Source organism: Pagrus pagrus, assembly GCF_965226575.1.
Source record: "Pagrus pagrus genome assembly, chromosome: 1".
Classification (NCBI taxonomy): domain Eukaryota; kingdom Metazoa; phylum Chordata; class Actinopteri; order Spariformes; family Sparidae; genus Pagrus; species Pagrus pagrus.
The window spans coordinates 13,585,982-13,600,226 of NC_140185.1; the positions used below are offsets into that span (position 1 = coordinate 13,585,982).

Genomic DNA, 14,245 nt, shown 5'->3' on the forward strand with positions numbered 1-14,245 from the left:
TTGAAACATGAGCACATTGTGCTGTTTAATAACATCATTAAAACAGTTTATGGCTGTTTGAAGCATCAATTTACAGATATTACAAAACATTTTTTTCACATAACCCTCAGCAATGCAGATAGTTTGGGATCTTGGAGGCTCAAGTACATAAACAGGACATTGTTTCTAAAAGTTTAGGTTTTACAACCAGATTTTTCAGTTATTTGTACAAAAATCTAGCCACCCTGATCATATTCAGGCACAAGCAGGAATTTCAAAAGCAAATTGTTGCTATCCTCCAAAAAACATACATTACCAAAATATCAACTCTTTAGCCAAGATAAACAGGCCATGTTTCAGTTTTGTGTATCTCAGCTTTCTATGGTTACATAAAGAAGTAAACATGAACAAACAGGACATTTGGCATTGTAAATGTAAAGGGTCAGTTAACCAAATAACAGTTACCTCATGCTGCTACTTCAAATGAACTGTGGCTTAAGGTAATTTTGCATTCGGACTGCAATTGAAGGAAAACTCAAGGACATCACATCCTTTACGTAGGCACAGGATTTAAAGGTAGAGGTAGCAAGATAATGTTGCAGGTGGTAAGAGGGAGAAAACTGAGATGTAAGGATTACAGCACAATTTACATCTGGGCTGAGTCTAAAATCACTCTCATTCTCCATTCAATGAATAGAAAATGGTGGTCAGTAAAAAAAGTGCAATAAAGATTAAATAGGGAGTGATTCTAGAAACAGCCATGGCATCTTTTGAAAAGAGAACCGTGATAAACCAGCTTAGACAGAATATATAAACTGCACAATATCATAATAATGTGGAGTACCCAGGAACATGGATAAAACCTCCTCAATGTAAGCATATACAAACTCATTTGACACTCGTCAAACATGACTAATCCAAAAAACACCTTTGAATTTGAAAGCAAGGTGTTTTTTCTTAATCTTTGCATTGTTCACTTATGATGCTTGGCTGCTTCAGAGTCAGAGATTTAGCTCTTGACGTGTTGTGAGATATTTCAATATCTTTGCACTTTGCCCTCGTCACTGACCGTTTTTTAGGAGTAACATTTAGCTTAACTCATAGTTCCACCTAACACAAGGCTGTAAAGCAACCGGTTTAAATGTGGCCGTTTCCAGAGCTCATTCTTTCTCCTGGACCGAGCTGCGGAGTATCCGGAGGCGAGACATGACTTCATCCCAGTCCAGGTAGGCGCCCTCCAGGTGTCGCAGCATGTCTGGCCTGCTAATGTAGCTCCTGCGGCCGTGCAGCAGACGCCAGTTATCAAAGGTCACCAAGTCGCCTGAAACAAATCAACACCCAAAGATCAGACTCAAGGATCTGAGCTACATTTAAAGAGACAATGAGGAAGAATTTTAGCTCTAACATAACCCAGTTTGGCTGTTTACTTTGATTCTTGTTCATATTTAGTAACAGTGTGTTGTCACTTTAATGTGAAAAGAGAACGAAGGTAACTGGAACTTAAAGCAATCTTAGCTAATGTTGGCTGGAGTTGCTACACTGTGTAGAAGGTGTAGTTTGAAAACGTGTACAGTAATTGTGTAGTGAGACACTTAGTGGTGTCGTGCCACCTCAATGTGGTCTGTTTACAGCCTAACGTTAGCTTTTTACTTCTAGCGATTTAACTAACGTTTCAAAAGATTATCATGCTGAACAAAACGTGTAAGTATCATAAACTTGTGTTTGCCACAGAGCCTTTTTTCTGCAATAATCCAAAATCAAATTCATAAATCCCATAAGGCTTCTTGCTGAGGGAACCAGGCCTACAATAAAACATCATCGCTACACCACTCTATCAGGGATGAGCAAGTACTCCTGATGTTACCTAGATTCATGTAGTTTGATCGACCTGTACTCTAGTTAGCCAGAAATGCTAACATCTGTCCTGCATTTAGCAGATAATAATAAATAAAAATAATAAATGCCCACACATCCCGCTCACTACGACCTCATGAACACGTCTTCAACATGTGGACAGAATGTGTCGGTCCTTGCTTAGTTACAGTTGCTAAGCTATGACTGGAAAATTGCTATTCAGGTTGAGCCACTGGTGACGTCATCACGTCTCATCCCTCTCTGTGACCGCAGGCTCTTCGCTTCACCTTTTGAGTGCGGCAGATTTAAAGCCTTCAGCCTTCAGACATGGTTGGATGACACGTACCGACATGTTTGTTTGTGGCATACTGAACCCTTTAAACAACCTCAAGGACGCGTCATCAGGATGGATGCTTTTTAACATGGAAGCTTGAACTCCGCGTGCTGCTGTCTCAACGCTGTCTCCCTACTAATGGCTCCATCCTGCTACACTCTGATGTCCTTAGTGTCTCCTACAATATCATTACTCCGTCTCTGTCACTTGACGCTGCAGACTCTTTTGCAGAGCAGTGATTATACAGAGAGGGTTACATCGGTCTTGGGTAATTTGATTTCGTCTCCAGTGACAGAGACGACATTGGCCTCTGATGTCATCATGACATTGATGGGAACAATGATGATGTACAGCACCGTGCAGTTTCGTGCTCTGTTTACTACCAGCCTCACTGACAGTTTACTGTCTCTTGTCCCATTTTATTTTATTTTTCATCCACGTTTCATCAGTTTGGAGAGGTTCACACTGACCTGGCTCCATTCTGTAGGTGACCACGTTCTCTGGTCGGTTCATGATGTCCACATAGGCCTTCAGTGCTCTGTAGAAGGGCTGGACCTGATGTAAGGGGAAGTCCAGCACAGACTCTCTGGTGGCGTTGTTGTAGTTTATCCTCTCGACTCGACCCTCGGTATCAACGCTGGGACGAACGACAAAGAGAATTAATTAGGAACAATTCTGATAGTTGATTAATCATTCAGGTCAAATATCAAACAAATGAGCCAGTCTCACTAGTCGGTTTATCTAGTGAGTCTATTTCATTCTCAGTTATCTGGTAGGATTTAGATTTGGTGTATGAGATATATTATAAAAATAGTGGAATAGGATCCAAAGCTGGTGCTCTTCAGATCTGGTTTTATACTACCAACAGTTCAAACTTGATTTTAGTAGAATAAAAGATTATTAAAAGCTATCAAATACTGACATTAACAAAGCTCAAACAACAGAGTCTAACACATTTTTACTAAGAAATATAAAATGATGATCAAAAGATGCAGATAATTTATCTATCGATAACCTAACTGATAAATTGATCCTTGAATTGATTATTTTTCAGATAACAAATTAATCGCCAACTATTTTGATAACTGATTACTCAGATTGAGTATATTTTTATTTATTTTTCTCTGCTTCCAGCCTCTTTAATGTGAGTGTTTTCTGGTTTCTTTACTCTGTGACAGTTGCAGCTGCATATCTTGTAGTTTTATGAACAAAACAAGACATCTGAGGACGTAATGTTTGGCTTTTCAACATTTTTCACCATTTTCTTACATTTTATAGAAAAGTTAGAGCCCAACAAATGTGGCTATGAGACATTTCATTCTAAAACAATGCATATTATTGTGCAGCTGTAACACCCTTCAGTGAAGACTTCCCACATGATTTTGGAGGCCATGTCGACTATATTTGAACTTCATATTTCTGAACAGCAGATGGCAGTGTCTCACTTCAAATCACACAGTCACAGGAGTGAGATGTGCCACTGCATCTTTTTGAAACGCATGTCATTTAAATTTATTTTTTAATCTCAATCTGCTTCACACAAGGAGTTGATGTGTTTGTATGTGTAGTAATAAAAACACAACTGGTGATCCGGCGGTCCGTCTCCACTTACTCGATGATGCATTTCTTGGACTGCAGCATGAAGTCGCAGTAGTCCATCCCGGTGTCAGTGAAGTCTACACGGAGCGAGGAGAGTGTCCTGAAGGCCTCGGGGTCTTCTCTCTGTAGCTGCTCGGCCATGTGGAAGCCATCCACCACCTCGCTGTCCCCTCCTTCCACAGCCTGCTTGATGCAGTGCAGAAACTGAACCTAACACACACACACACGCCGCACAAATGCTCGTTTTACAACTGTGACGACATAAAAGCTGAATGCCGGCAGTTAAAACAAACTTGTAAAAGCGGCACATAAATTCATAAGTGACACCATATCGGTTTAGTGCAGTTTACTTCCACTCAATGGACCGCGGAAATCAGATTTTACTCACTCCAGGTGCAAAGTGTAACGCAGGGTAGTCTGTGTGGAGACTCAGCTGTCCTGATGTGTAGGCTACATTGTTGGCCATGTATTTGTCCTGGACCTGCCATGTGTGCCTGAGGACAAAGATAACATTCATTAATAAACTCCACGTTAATAATTTAACTTTGGCTTTAGAAGATAAGCAGCAACAATTAGGCTGCGTGGAGAAAAGGCAGAGATGAGATGAACTTTGCAGGGATCCCTGAGGGAAAACTGGGCAGCTTCACAAGAATGCGTAGACTGTAGCCTCTGAAGCAGATACTTCATTGAGATGCAGCAGGAATAGAGCTCTAATGAGGTGAAGTTATCTTCCATGTTCTGTTTGCATGCCTCGTTTGGATGCCCGGCTCGTAAAACAGTGGAGTTTCTCTGATGGCAGGCCTTCAGCATTAGTCTGCAGTCTCTTTACTTGCAGCACTATGAGCTCATCCGCTGGCAGTGGAACAGCTTTACGCTCCAAACCTCTGTTCTGACTGAGTGCACCAGGTAATTCCTCTGGCTTAAAAAAAAAAAAGCTGGAATGCTTTAAGGTTGTTTTCCTCATCTCTGTCCTGAAATAATCAGCGCTGCAGTTAGTCAGAGTGATGAAGGACTAACAGACACTCTCTAAGCGTTTCCATGGAACCACAATGAATCAAAGCAACAGATAATTGACTCACGGAGACGTTTTCCTAAACATTAATGTTGTAAGGTGAGAATCTGAGAGCTTCTTTCATCAAAGCATCGAGCTGATTTTTTCTGATTCACTGGAAAAGGGATGTAAATAAAGGTCTTTCTATTCAATTCCTACTAATAACACTCCCTGGGCTGTGCTCCAGCTAAAATATGATCAGTGGAAAATGCAGCAGCTCAAGATTTAGTGGGGAGTCCGATTATTAAACAGTGGCTTGGCTGAGGATGACTGGAGAGAAAAGGGTGAACGTCACAGAGTCTTACCCGTAGAATGTTAGCCTGAGATAGCCAATCCTCTCAGCCAGTTTGGCCACTTGGCCTTGCTCTGCTGGAGCCCCCTTCAGGTAGACGATGCCAACGCGACGCAGGGCCAGGAGCCATGCCAGCGCCGCCTTATCGTCGTGGAGGACCTCCTGGTAGTCAGCCGTGGGGATGCGAAGCTTGGAGTCCCAATAATAACGCTCTGAAATGAGAATGAGGACATGGAAGAGATGTCATTTACATACATGTGGTTGTTTCTTTTTGGCTTTTGTTTGTCTGACAGAAAATAAGCCGTGCCTGTGATGCACAAACATGAAGCTTTTCCAGCTGAGAGTCTTTGTCCTTTCCTGTAGCTGCTCTGTTAAAAAGAAAAAATTCTGCACAACAAGAACACAACAGGTCTGTATCATAGCAACTTTATCAGACATTGCATTCATTTTTTCTTCCTCCCTCCTGCTCCCTTTCCTTTGTCTGAACCTGTGCTAGCTTCTTGTTGAGTGAGACTTGTTCATGTTCTGTTTTTATTGCACGTTCACTCCATGCCACATAAATAAATCTCCACAACTGGTTTATTGGCAGGATATTGGCAGGTATTTGCTCAGGCATGAATAATAGCCACGGATGGACACCGTTCAGAATTGCATTACCAAAGATAATTAATGTTTTCACTGAAGACACCTGCGTCGACAGTATCCGATTGTGTGGTTCAACCGATAAAAATGGGCCAGAGCAATCCAGGTGCGCAGCAGCGATGAGCTATAGAGGATACACATTCCTCTATACTTTCCATCAACACACATTTCTCCCTTCAGGACGCCTTCTTTTCCGAGATGGTGTATAGAATGTCGAAAAATATGTGGAAAGTGTTGTCTGGTGTGCTAAAAACAAGTATGAACACACTCTGCTGAATAAAACACATTCTCAGTGTGTAGTTTCAATTCTTCAGGTTGAAAATGAGACTTAAATTTGACAATTATCTTAAAAGTGGCTAGCAGCATGCCAGGTTTTGTGTTTAATTTGTTACAGAAAAGGAAACTTTTAATGTACAACTTAATTATTGGTCTTAATTTGAAAATGTTGCAGCTTGCCACTGCATGGCGCATAGTGTGCGCACTTCAAGATGAACGGCTCGCTGAGAAAAGAATCAGCCTGTCTCTGTCAGACAGACAGAAGTGGAAAAAATCCTCCCACAGCTCTCCACCCAGCTGGCTCCACTTCTTTTTCCATGCAGCCTCTCTCCAGCGACTTCCACAGAAACAGCTGCTAAGTACATTTGCGGGAGGAGGAGGAGAAGGAGGGTTTAGCTGAGGAGATTGTGTACCTGTCTGATGTTTGTGGCTCTTTTCAGCACCCACCAACGTCAAAACAACTTTTCCAAGCGGCTGCATCACAAACAGATTACAAGGCTACAGCCTGCAGGAGACGGACACGCAGCAGGACGAGCTTCATGCATAATTTATCGTCCTCTAAAGCGTCGACAACATTAAAAGACAATGTGACTGTTCACTTTGAAGGCCATAAAGATTTACAGTTGCAACGCACAGACATTAACTGGTGATGAGGAATTTCAGTGAGGAAGGCAGTGAGGCACAAAGCACGCAGAGTTGCAACATCAGTCAGGAACACAGTGATCATCATGACTCGCAGACCTCCCTCCAGGCTGTTGTCACAAATAATCAGCTTCTGGCCGCACAGTTCAAAGGGTCAGGAACCCCCCGCTTGTTAAAACTTGTCAAGAGGGCGGAGGGAGACAAGGGCAGAGAATGCGAAATTGGGGCAAAGGTCAAGCCTAAATGTTACAATTACTCTTGTAAACTGGACCTGGACGTCGTCTACGTGCACCGCAGTGTTTCAGCTCCGTGGTTTAAAGGTGTCACCTGTGACAAAGAGGCCACAGCACTGGTCGCAGTGTGCATATACATCAGCTGTGCAGTCCTGGCTGCAGTTCAGCTCCAGTCTCATTTTGAACACGCTCACCGCTGAGCGAGTTCACACTGTGGCGGCTGCGTCGATGAGTGAATATCTGCCTTCTCATCATGTAATGAGCTCCTCACATGTGCTTGTTTTTAACTGGGAAGGCTAATCACAAATCTTAGATGTGAAGGATCACAAGGAAGTACTTTTTCTAAGTCTCCTGTCAGCTCACATTGGCCACCGATTTAAGAACAAAAAAGGACCTCGTCACGAGAAACTGCTGGAGACACAAATCTGGAGCAAAAGAACAGCTTCAACTGTAGAAAATTACATTTATTTAGAAATGTACTGAAGTGCAGTTATGAAGTACGTGTGCTTTACTTTAGTATTCCTAAAAGTATATCCTACTCGACTGCAGTTATGTCACAGCCACAGTTAAAAAAAGGTTATTTAAGACAAGACTCCATTTCATATGATTTGAATGTGAGGCATCCTTGTGTTTTACTGGAAGACTGAAGTTTTGTGGTGTTGTCGGTTGTTTAAATGTTCTGATTGTGATTGTTTGCATCTATTCTACCATGTTTTAAACAGGTTACCTTTCAATTATGCTGCATCATGTTCCATCTGATATGACATGTTGTCTGTCCTCAAATGCTTCTTGTATGTTATTTCATTAGTATTTGTAACCCAGTGATGTAATACATGTCAATAAACACTATGAAAGGGGTCAGTCTGATGTTATTTTTTTGTATACTTATTCTCCTGAATCTGAAGGCCACCTCTGCTTTATGTGAGTTTCAGCTCCTTGTTTACGTGTCTGGTACACAACTTTACTGTTCTGGTTCCCTCTCAGTGCTCTCACAAGCCCACTGTACAGTGTCAGTGTTCAAGGTTGGACTGTTGCACCTTTATCCCTCCTGCAGGTACAACGGCAGAATGGAGCGCTATTGTTGTTTCACATCTGAGCCGGCAGTGGAGGGTGCAACAGCGGCGAGTAGACTTATGTGTAAAAAACAGTGAACCAGTGAGCCGGCAGGATGGAAGAGGAGTGTGACAATTTTATGACATGTTATGTGTTTGACCCTGAACCAGCACAGAACATCCTGAAGTGTACAGAGGACCAGATGAGCCGGCGTGTAACAGGAATGGTGAAGGATTGTTAGTGCTGTGTTTTGCCACCTCTTTAGTGTTTTTCCCTCCTCCGTACACCTTGGACGCAGGTGTTGTTGGCCCAGAAACCTATACTGTGCTCATGCCATTGTTTAGACAGCGCTGTCCAACACATATGTAAAACATCTAACTTGACTGCTGTCGCTGTTCTGTTACACTTCCTGCCTCTTTTGCTTGCAGCATGCCAGCATGCTATCTGACAATCACACACTGGGGCGGCATTATGCTGTCATTGTTTGGTTGGATGTAAAACAAACAAAGGCTGTGTAAAGAGGAGTCTGGTGTGGTGGTATTGAGTTATCGCTGTGTAAAACGGGGTATAGCATTGTTTTTGTTAGCGAAAGGTCGCCGTTTTCATCTAACAAGTTCTGAGAAACCGCTGTAAATAACAAGCTCAGCACCGAGCCATAGATTTTAAATAGAACTAGATGGCGAGCCATCTTTCCTCAGAAGTCGGCAGAGATTAAAGTTAAAGAGAGCCATTGTTGAACTTATAATAACAAGGTGGCTTCAAACGAATGATAATGTTGCTCTGTAGCTGCTGAATGTGAAAATAAGGAGCTGTTTGCTAATTTTACCAAGATGATGATATGTTAATGTGTCGTTTACAGATCGTTTCTGCTGCCCCCAAGTGGCCCAACAAAATCAGTAATTGCAATTTGCTAAATTGTGTAAAATCACTGCAGTTCTCACAGGAAGGACTGTGCTAGCATCTGCTTGAAGGAACATTGTCAGACCCTGACAGTCTGACAAGATAGTATATGTGCATAATCCCCTCTCCTGTTCCCCCCTCGGTCGTGGTCTGCTACAGTGGCTTTTCCAGATGAGGAAACCTGAAGCCGCGGCTCCTGTGGCTGTCAGGCAGCTCATGGCAGTTTGGCTCTCCCCTCACTGTGCTCTGTTTAAGCTCAGAGGGCTGCGTCACTCTCCTCTGCAGCTGGGAGCGCCTTCAAAGCTCTGTTTGAATCACTGCAGTTATCCGCAGAGCTTTTGTTTTGACTTGGTTAAGTTTTATCACAGAGCTCAGATCAGCTCACTTCAATGGGCCGTCTGTGGAATGCACAGCGGAGGGCTCAGAACCAGATGGGCACAAACAACCTTTTTCAGAAAGAATAAGCCTGATAGATAAGAATCAGGTTGTTGTTCATACTAACAGAAGGTTTTAGAGATTTTATTGAAATCAGATAAAATAAGACTGCCTTATTTCATCTGCAGTTTGATCCCCAAATATCCCATTTATCTGATCTTAGTGATACGTCAGTATTAATAAAGCCAGCGGTGGGACTGTAACCAAGCACATTTACTAAAGTTATTATTTCTAGGTTTTGATTTCATGCTATATTATATTTCTACTCCACTACAGTTCAGAGGAAAATACTGTACTTTTTACTCCACTACAGGTATTACAAATTAGGGTTTTTATAGAAAAAAAACATATGGTGATCGTATAAAATCTGATGCATTTTCATAGATTAAACAGACAAATAGTAGCCATGTAACACATAAATATATAAAACCGCCAACTATAGCAGCAAAATCCTACATATTAATGCAACGGTCAATATAACACCCACAGAGAGCCATTGTCCTGCATTAAATATACTTTTGATACATTAAAATAAGGTCTGCTGATATTATTTATGTGATTTCTAAAGCAACAGTTTCAACATGTAGTTTTTACTTTACATTCTCAAGATCGGCGCTCTCACTACTCGGGAACAATTCGAGACAATGATCTCAAAAACACTTCACCAGCACTTGTTTTCACTGAGTATTGCTCTTTTGAAATATTTTTCTAAACCGCAAATTTTTGTGAATTTCAACATCAGTGCAAAAGAGGAAAACCTCTATGATTTTGGAGGCTCAAATAAAGTTTTGAATTAAACTGAATTATTTGTAACAGTATTTTTAAAATGCAGTTTTGCTACCCTACTAAAGTAAAAGATCCGCATACTTCTTCCATCACCAAATAAAGCATGATTTGACGGACTTCCTCTTTAATCACAGTAAGTAATAAATCATTAACATTGTTCCGTCTTCTTGTTTCCATCTGTTAATTGATGTGTAAGTGAAAACAGACCAGCTCTAATTCAAAACAGATTTTCACCCCCAACTCAGCTTGTAAACTGCTGCAAGTACAAAATCTGCTAAATGATTAATGATAAGTGTTTTTGAGAAGACATAGCACCCATTACACAACCGCACTGCCAGCACGTGTATTCATTAGTTATTATTAAATAAGCATGACAACTCCGAGCAAATCAGTTTTTTGTTTTTTTAAGAGGATCAGCACCATATTTGTTTATTCTTTCACAGCTAAAAAAAGCATTTGCCAAAAATATTTATTTCAAGCCTTTTTGTTTCTTCTTGGAGACAATGTACTCTATTGAAGTAAATAAACAAAGTGGCAAAGCTTTACGTCTCTAGTCTGTGTAGCCTTCATTAGGGTTTAACCTTTTTAGAAGTTTCAAAATAATCCTTTTCCTACCAGACCCAGTCCAGACATTTGACAAATAAAAAAGAAACCGTGTCTCCAGTTATATTCCAGTCAATAATTAGCATGCATGTTTGAGTTTTCACAGTCCATATAATGTGTGTCTGTATTTCAACGGAGCTCAATGAAACACACTCCACCCTCCACTAATTGGACAAAAACACCTTTATCTATGAAACACGCCTGGAAGACAGCGCAGCCAACCTCTGCATTCCCAGTTTGGGGGAGACAGAGCGAGCAGTGTTTCCTCACTGGAGAGCAGCAGACCGTCCAAACATGAATCCAAACTCAACTCTTTTCAGCATCAGCAAGTTCAGGCTCACAAAATTCAAATGAGTCCTGAAGTAATTTGTCAAATTACGTCCTTTTTTTGCCAACCTATGCTCAATGCTTTCGGTATTATTTGGAGTGCCAAGCAGGAGGTTTGGTTGCCAGAAAAGTGAAAAATCCAATCATTATAATCACCCAGCTTTCCATGAAGTCTGATGTAAAGGTGTTAACATTTCAAAAGGGATGACAAAGGAAAGGGATTTAACCTAAATATAATTGATCCGTGAAGGAATTAGAGGAACACACAGTGAATAAATAAACTGTGTGTGGGTGAAAATTAGTGAAATTAGCTAAAAAGGAACCACAACTTCTGTTGAAAGAGACATCCTACATGTGGGAGATTTGGCTGACCACCAGTGCTTTTGACAAATCTGCGTTGCTAAAACCCTCAGCAGTCCATCACAGCCCACAGCAGAATAACAAAAGCTAATTTTGACAAATGAAAACACTCAAGTCACAGTTTACAATTCAGACGCCTCAAATTCTTCTCAGGTTGATAACACGGCATGCGCACGTGTATGTAAGCACGTGTTTGAGAAGTGAGTTCTGCTGAGGCTGTAAAACGGCCTGAGAAGTGACGGTCAGGTTTGGAAAAGTTTTTCCATGGATGGACCTCCGCAGCTATGTTTCCAGGAGCCTTTCTATCAACTGACAAGCGATGACATCGAAGCCCAAATTCAGACCAGATGGCAAAGGAAACACCAGCCAGACAGGGAAATGACAAATCAGCTGCTACTTGGCTGAGTTATAGAATCAGTCAGTCGACCTAATGGAGGAAAGTCTAAACTCAGCTGAGTCCGTTTAGAGGAGCCTCGGACCAGTTGGTCAGGAAGTTTACTGTAACTGTCTAATTCAGATGGAGCACTAATTGATGTAAACTGTAGGTTTTTAAAACAGGAAATGAGAGCACAAGAAAATCCACAATGGCACAAGACATACAGCAAACTACTGAAAACTAACTCCACAGACAACCTCTATAGCACCTATATCTATCTATATGGGTATGTGCAGTTGAGCTACAATTAGTTAATTTCAATCAATAAATCATTTCAGTCATTTTTCAAGGAAAAAAGCCGAACATTTGTTTCTTGAATGTGAGGATTAGCTGAGATCAACTGAGAGTAAAGCACAAGATCCTTGTGACCTTGTAGGCTAACAATTTAGAGGCTTGTTCAAAAATACTTTTCTCCAAAGACTTTTAGTAAAATCTGTCCAAAAACAAGCAACAAGATCACAGCCTTTAAAACGGGTCCAATATTTGCTCTTCCTCTGGTCCTACAGAGCACCCAGGCAGCAGATCAACTTTAACAGATTTATGGCATTTATACTTGACGAGATAAATGCATTACCCAAGTCAAGCCTGCTAAATATCGTCTGACTGTACTGGTATCTAAACATATTAACAAGTACCACGAACAGTGCCACTATAGCCTAATAAAAAAGTTCACACTGCTTGGGAATATTTTCCATGGCCTTTCTCAGACTTTTGAAAGCTTCACAGAGACTTTGATAATGCGACAAAAAGACTGGTTAAGCCCAGATAGTTGAGGTAAAGATGTGGTACGGTGCCAGGGAATTTTTGACGCACAATCTACAGCTTGAGGTTAGATATCGTTCACAGATCTGGCTGTGACTCGTAACTAGGGACGTTTTCTGGCAGGCCAGAGGAGGATATAACGGGACAGCTGCTTCATTGAGAGAAATCTCATTGCGCCTTTAGTGTCATCGTTTCCTGTCAATCACACTCTTGAGAAAAACAATAAATTTCACTAAATTTGTCCAGCAGACTCCTTTCTATGTCTCCTAATCTTCTAAATACTTGCAGTGCATTTTTTATGACCGTGTAGTGAATAGCTATATACTGTGAGCTTTACTTAGCTTTTACTTACAGCAAATTGAAACCTAGGTGAGCACAGTCATGTTGTAGTAGTGTGCTCTTTGTGATTAAGGAAGTTGAAGCTTTTGTATTTTTCAAGTGTGTTCTGGTATACTTGTCATTTTAAATATCTGAGTACATAGTATTACTTTTCAGTGTCTTATGGTACGATCCCTTGGACTAAACTGTGTTGTAAGATAAAATAGATTGTAAAATTCCTGAAGAATCAACGTTGTAGGACAAAACAATGGTTCTTGGTTCTTATATGGTGTATTGTCCAGTTTTACTGATGATCAATGCAAGCGTCAAGGAAACAATCTCAAAGACTGAGGCTAAATTAATTTTTAAAAATTAAATCCCAATTCTAACTCGGTGCCAAACGTTGTTATAAGAAGAATAAAATAAACTTCATACAGACCAATGCACCTTCATCCTTAATCAGAAACAGGGAGCTGAACATAGGTGGTAATTTCCATTCTTTAGGGTCAACTCCTCTCGTCCTGCTATGAGAAACTAAAATTATCAATCAACTAGAGGAACAAGGGGAACAAAAACTATTCATAACAATGATTATAGTAGAGGGGCGAAAATCTTTAAGCTCTTTTGTCAAACTACCATTCAGCCACTGTTGCTTGATGTGTAAAACCATATTGAACTTAGACCTGCAGAGCAGAAAATAATGTGACAGGGAGGTTAGCCAAAGAAAGCCAAGCAGCGGCACTTATTTCAATAAGCACAACTTAACACACTTAATCTGAGTGGTCAAAGCAAATGACTCAAAAATGACATGCTATTACGCTTTGTTGAGGGTGAGCAATAGAAACAGTTTTCTGAATTAGCAAATGCTCTTAAAGGCATCTGGGAAAGACGACAGACTCCTCTTACAAACTACCAGTGTAAGTTGCTGAATACGTGTGAGAGGAAACGGTCAGAGAACCATGTGTTTGGGCATGTTTTTACATTTCGAAAAAAGATCCATTTAACCTGTTTCACATCCGCCTTTTAAATACCACTGGCATGAAATTAGTCATGATTCCTACCTCGACTAAACAAACATGACAAGCGCAAAATGGGAGGCCTGAGACGATGACATGGTTCAAATATTAAAAGCATCTGGCAGCCGTTGGAGTAAATCACTGACAGATTTATCGGTGAAAAGAAGAGTCACTGCTGATAAGGCTGTGAGTGACATAAGCTTCTGGTGTTCCCGAGAGCAATTCGACATCATCACTCTCCTCCGAGTGACGTGAAAGGCTCAAAGTGCACATGCCAGCGAGAAAACGGCACGTGTGAATACCAAAGGTTGAATCTTTGAATGACATGTAACACTTGTGTTGTAGCT

General features: G+C 41.0%; 1 protein-coding gene across 4 annotated transcripts in view; it reads right to left on the bottom strand.

Moving 5' to 3' along the window:
- The window catches only part of bbox1 (butyrobetaine (gamma), 2-oxoglutarate dioxygenase (gamma-butyrobetaine hydroxylase) 1), a 24,408-nt gene continuing 10,163 nt past the window's right edge, over nt 1-14,245 (bottom strand). For all 4 annotated transcript variants that reach the window (XM_084343226.1, XM_084343229.1, XM_084343228.1 and 1 more), the window contains 5 exons: nt 5,123-5,321; nt 4,155-4,260; nt 3,780-3,976; nt 2,638-2,804; nt 1-1,300 (listed from right to left, as the gene is read on the bottom strand). In XM_084343226.1, coding sequence (XP_084199352.1) covers nt 1,140-1,300; nt 2,638-2,804; nt 3,780-3,976; nt 4,155-4,260; nt 5,123-5,321 — 830 coding nt within the window. In that variant the 3' untranslated portion in view covers nt 1-1,139. The remainder of the gene's footprint in view (nt 1,301-2,637; nt 2,805-3,779; nt 3,977-4,154; nt 4,261-5,122; nt 5,322-14,245) is intronic.